Genomic DNA, 5,460 nt, shown 5'->3' on the forward strand with positions numbered 1-5,460 from the left:
CGAAGGGGGGCGAGTTTGGGTTTGAAAAGCAAATGAAAGGCTGGTGTGATTGGTACAACTACCGGTATACAGTATTGTACCGGTATTAACTACATAGATCACATCGTGGACAATACACGGATGAGAGTTGGACAATAATTGCACTTAACGACTGGGTTGTTTTTATAAATTACCGAATGAAAATATTTTACATCATGGACATTACATGGAGTATTACATGGAAAATAAGCGGATTTGACGCATGGACTGTAGCATTTCCGTTGTTTAAACCATCCACCACTGCTAAATACGGTAATATATATGCGCCATGGTGTTGCGAAAAATGAACGGCATCTCTGACGAATCCGAGAATGGCGGCGCTGCTATTGGACTCGCCACCGATCGCGAAAGGATCGGAATGGCAGATGGCAAAGAAGGCAAGATCACAACCATATCGCGCGAGAGGAGAGATGATACCGCTATGACTGGCGAAAGTGGAATGGCATTAACACTGACGGGAAAACACCACCCGTCCGAACTGACGAAGTAAATGAGCTCCTGACACTGATGTGTGGCATAACCGGAAAGCTCAGCCGACTTGAAGAGTCGCAAACCAAGTTGGAACGAAGGTCCGCGTCGAGTGACATCAAGGACACAACATAAAGATGTCCATGAGCCCGTCTGACTCAAGATTATTTGCATCAAGGCTCGGCCGGGGAGCAAAAATTCACATTGACTCGCTTGATGACTCTCCAGACACCACCCGCTGCCACGCCGCGGAGACCAGCACCGCCACCGAGCTACTTTGATTATCAACCTCGCGGTAAGAATATGCTGCTTTCCGACCGTCAGAGACTATTCCCGGGAGCACAAGCCGGACAGCGACCTGTACTTGGAATTGTGGTCCAACGACCAAAAGAGGCTGATTTGCGAGGATGAGGAGGTGGTATTTCAGCGCAGAAACAAGTAAGTATGATTGTGCAGTATCCAGATGCGCGACATAAATGCTCGCAATGTGTCCATTCGACGAAAAAGCGCTCTACGTCACGTAGAGCTCTTTTTGGTACTACGTGGGCCTACGGCCCGGGTTCTTCAAATGGGGACGTCGTTTCAAGATAGAAATTAACATTGCTCAATCTGCGTGTGGTTTTCTGTGGCTCGACGACGTCAGGAACGACCGGCTGGAGCGCTGCCTCTTAGCAATGACCAGGGCTCCCGATTATGGCATGGTCTTTTCAATTATTCCTTATGAAATCATAAAATTATTTATTTCTTCGATTACCTGGATGTTATTAATAATTTATTTGCTTAAGGAATCATCCGACATAATTTATGAGCAAAACTTCTTTATCATTATGTACCTCTCACAACCAACCATGACTTGTCACTACATGTACTGTACTTAAACTCTCTGCTACCAGCACTTCTCTAAGCCAGCTATACGACACAGCTTGCTCACGTCCTCACTTTTTAATTTGAGCAACTCGATCAAAGCCCCTCGCTATTAATAAGCTACTATGGTCCTTGCCACGCTCCCCCGCAACGCCACCTTCACGCCAGCCCAGGTTACTGTGTGCGTGTCTTGGGAGGGAGCCAAAGTCTAACGAGGGCCGATAAGGCAGTGCTGCAGCCCTTCCGCTGCGTGGAAGAAATAGAAGAACCTGCACACACTGCAGCAAAGCGAAGGAAAGTGGAGACGAAGGCTCATTCGTGGCGAGTCTACAAAAACGTCGCCGCTGAGCAGCAGTTCAGCCGCGGTACAACCTGCTGAGCTGCATTCCACCTACTTCTAACCTTGTTGAGAGGTTCTTTAGCGTCACCAGGACGACGTACGGGCAAGAGCGCCACAGCTTGCAGCCAATTACATTAGAAATGGTGCTGTTCTTACGCCAAAATGGTGAGTATTGGTCAGCTCAGACTGTCGACGAGGCCATTAACATGGTGTTGGTTTGCTTTACATTATGCTCTTATTTATTGTTTGTGCGCAGTACATGACATAATGTATGCGATGACACTAGCTGCCCAATGCCATTATTTATGATTAAAAAGGGTTCCCATTAAATAACAATGCCATAATCGGGAGCCCTGGCAATGACTGAGTGCTACTATCACTAGCCAGGCGAGCTGTGGTGGGCGTAGCTCCCGATCCTGCCGTACATCATGGAGCGAATGCTTGAACCGCTCAAGACGAACATTACTCCAGCCCAAGCGATGCGATTATTCACTGTGGCGAAGAACGTCTGGTGTAGCTGGTCCGAAAGTAGCATGTACCTCATTCGAGTTTTGATGTGTGCGGCTGAATTGCGGACTACCAGCTACTGAATAATACTGTTCAGTACGCCGTCGAGAAGTTTGTCGTCCTCATGGCGAAGGTGGACGCCAGCAGAGCGGTTTACCTCGCGCAGGCGGAAGTGCTGGTCCAGTTGGTGCAATCGTGGGAGCTCGACGCGCCACAACACAGGAAATGGGGCAGAGTGCTCGTCGCGGTCGTATCTGACGCACCGAGGGAAGAGAGAAGGCTGAGCCATGAGTGCGGCGCCGTCGGACATCTGCCGGCTAATTGCTCCGATCGCGAGCATAACTTTATGTTGACCGTGAACGAATCGACGAGTGCGTTGGAGGAGACTTGGATCCTAGCCAGTGGGTCCAGCAGGTACCCAGTAGTGGTTGGACGAGGAAGCTTATTGCGAGGACATGCTGGAGCAACCGACCAGAGTGGCGCTGGTTGAGATCAAGAAGGGCTCATTAGGGCTCCGTGTGAAGGTGTGTGGTGCAGGATATATACCTCTGGACTCCCCAACGAAGAAGTCCAGACGCCCCAACGAAGTTCCTTCACGCTGATTGGCTAACAAATTCATGACTCGGTGAGGTCATTTACAGTCAAGCAGGTGCTGCACTACGAGGATCTCGCACCTCGTCGGGATGCAGCGCGCCATCACGTGGTGAGTCTTTAAAGTTTATGTGCTAGTGAAGATGCCGAAGAGGTGCTGAAAACTAAAATGCTTTTGCTCGCACGCTACAGGTAAACTGATGCAAAACGAAATCTCGCGAGGTATGAAGCATAACTAAAGCGTGTAAGTTGTCATTTAGATTCTGCTAGCCACTCGGAGTGATCTTGCTAACTACTCGTGATAGATGCGTGCTAGAATTAAAGTTCTTCAGCTTCCTGTGTTAGATGAACAGCGCCGCGGCTGACTAACGGTGGAATCCCAAGCACATACACGCCCGGGGAGATGGAGTCTTCTCCCTCTTCTTCTTGCTCGGTGTACGTGCAAGTAGTTATATTGTGCCCATCTAGCCCACACCGACTGCAATGATATGTGGGCCGCTGCTGTGGCTGTGCTGCAGATAGCTGAGACTTATAAAACACCTGTATAAAAGGCGTGTCGTCATGCTCGTTTAATTGAGACGGTCGCATCTCGTTCGGTGTATCCAGCATTGCTTTAGATCGAGATGGACCAGACTCCTCGCCCCTGCTACGGATCCGTTTTTCGCCGTGCTGAATGTCTGCATTCCGCTTTTTGCGGGCCCCTCCAGCTTGACGATAAATTGGAGCTGGGAGAACAGTAGGTCCTGCGCTTAAAATATTGTCGACTGGTAAGTTGATGTTCATCTCGGCTAGAGCTGCGTGGATTGTTCTAACCAAATATGCCTGATGAAAATATTCGTAGGTGCGATATAAAGGCACTGCCCCAGAGTTTTGCCGCTCTAATTCGATCAAGACAGCTTGTACGTGACGGCAGGGTATGTGAAGCTGCTCCCACACTCTGCACGACTCGCACTTACCGAAACTCATATCTACTTTGTACATCTTTGTTGCAGATGCTACGTCTGATCGGTCAAATGGGTTGAAGACGTAAAGCTCCGACAGCTTCGCGTGAACGACGGTGAGCTCTGTAACGAGTTTCTCTTCCTTATTAAAAAGTGTCATCGCATGAGGTGTGAGACCGTGATTTGATTTGATCCATTTTCGTGCTATTGCAAACAGTTTGTTGAGGGTATCGAGAGCGCGTAAGCAGTATGCACGCAGTGACCGAAACACCAGATTATTACGAGTGCGATTCCATAACAGTCCGTTGTTGTCGCCTTCCACGCCGCTAGTAGACCGAACGCCAAACAACGGTGTAGCGGTGCCATATACAGGTGCGTTTGTCCAGTTTTGTTCTAGCCAATTGAGTTCATCAGCACTCAACGTACTGTTACCAATTACAGTCCAATTGATCGGATGTATGCTACGCAGGTACGACCAAACATGCTCCTCTTTCCGTTGCCCGCCTGAACCACTAACAACACCGGTAGGAAATGCTTTTTCTATGGCAGCAACGTTTTGCTCGAATGCTCGAACAGTGGTGGACTTTTGCAATTGCATGATGAGTTTGTTGACACTGTCTTTAGTAACCTGCACAGATTTAAACTTGTCGACAGTATTGAAGCGGATATGAACCGCGCAGAACTTTAGATTTACCCGCAGACCCACGCGAGCCAGAACAGCTTGTGCAGACAGTTGCTTACCTCGATCTACGAACGTAGGTCGATCATGCATAGCGATTCCAGCAGCAATACAGTTTGAGAAAAACCAGACGAAGTTGTCAATGGTTTCTTTGTGAATAAAAGCAGCTGCTACTGAAATATTCTTCTTGTTACCGTCTTTGCCAACTAAGGTAACACAAATTCCATTGTAGCGGGGGTGCTTGATGTGAGTGCCATCGCACTCCCAAACAGGAAGTAGTGAATCTTGAATGCGAACCACAAAGAAAGCTGCGAAAAAATCTACCAAAACTATCTAATTGGCAGCACACTCTCGATCCTGGATTTTGGGACGCGAACAATTCCATGTAAGCTGGTAGCGCTTGGAATTCATTAATATCATCACTCTCCATGTTCTTCAATGCGTCACTAATTACACGATGTAGCACGGAATGTTTCCTAGATACGTCCACACCTTCCACCTGCTTCAAATTATTAATAATTCGCGCTTTGGAGGTATTGTGACCCTCAACAATGCCAGCACGGAAAGCAGGCATGCGGGCAATTTGGTCTCCAGTCGGGTTGGCGGTACTGGGGCAGCACTGCATGTGGGTCAAATCCATCTTCGAAATATACCAGCTATTGTCCGGGACGTGGCTCAGCGAAGTCTCAGGTCTCTTACGGGTACTCTTCGGGTCCTTCCTAATGCGTTTGCGTGCGAGCGATACAAACCACTTACATTCTAGTGCCGTGCACGCCCATCGCCTGTAGTTGCCGTTGTTTTTCGCGAGGCGTACACTCTTGTTGGAATTAGATGCAAAAGCAGATACAAATTTCCCACCCACATCTGCAGACGGAAAAATGGCATGTAGAACAACCTCCGAATACCCATAATCACCGACTAAGTCAATTGGCATGCCGGCAGCTTGTTGTCAGGGAACGTTTTTGCTCGACTGCTTTCTTGCCAGAGTAGCACCTTCGTTCCACCCTAAAAATAACAGTGAAACCTATGGA

The 5,460-nt window shown here is 48.5% G+C and overlaps 1 protein-coding gene across 1 annotated transcript; it reads left to right on the forward strand.

Annotated features, from left to right (window-relative positions):
- Positions 1-322: 322 nt before the first annotated feature.
- On the forward strand, positions 323-3,010 carry PITG_12907 (uncharacterized protein; the record flags this gene model as incomplete). Its single annotated transcript, XM_002900418.1, has 7 exons — positions 323-525; positions 736-925; positions 1,610-1,736; positions 1,892-1,926; positions 2,316-2,589; positions 2,860-2,921; positions 3,002-3,010. 7 exons carry the CDS (start codon positions 323-325, stop codon positions 3,008-3,010), a joined length of 900 nt encoding a protein of 299 aa, XP_002900464.1.
- Positions 3,011-5,460: the final 2,450 nt, after the last annotated feature.

Source organism: Phytophthora infestans, genomic scaffold (assembly GCF_000142945.1).
Source record: "Phytophthora infestans T30-4 supercont1.25 genomic scaffold, whole genome shotgun sequence".
NCBI classification, from domain to species: Eukaryota; Oomycota; class Peronosporomycetes; order Peronosporales; family Peronosporaceae; genus Phytophthora; species Phytophthora infestans.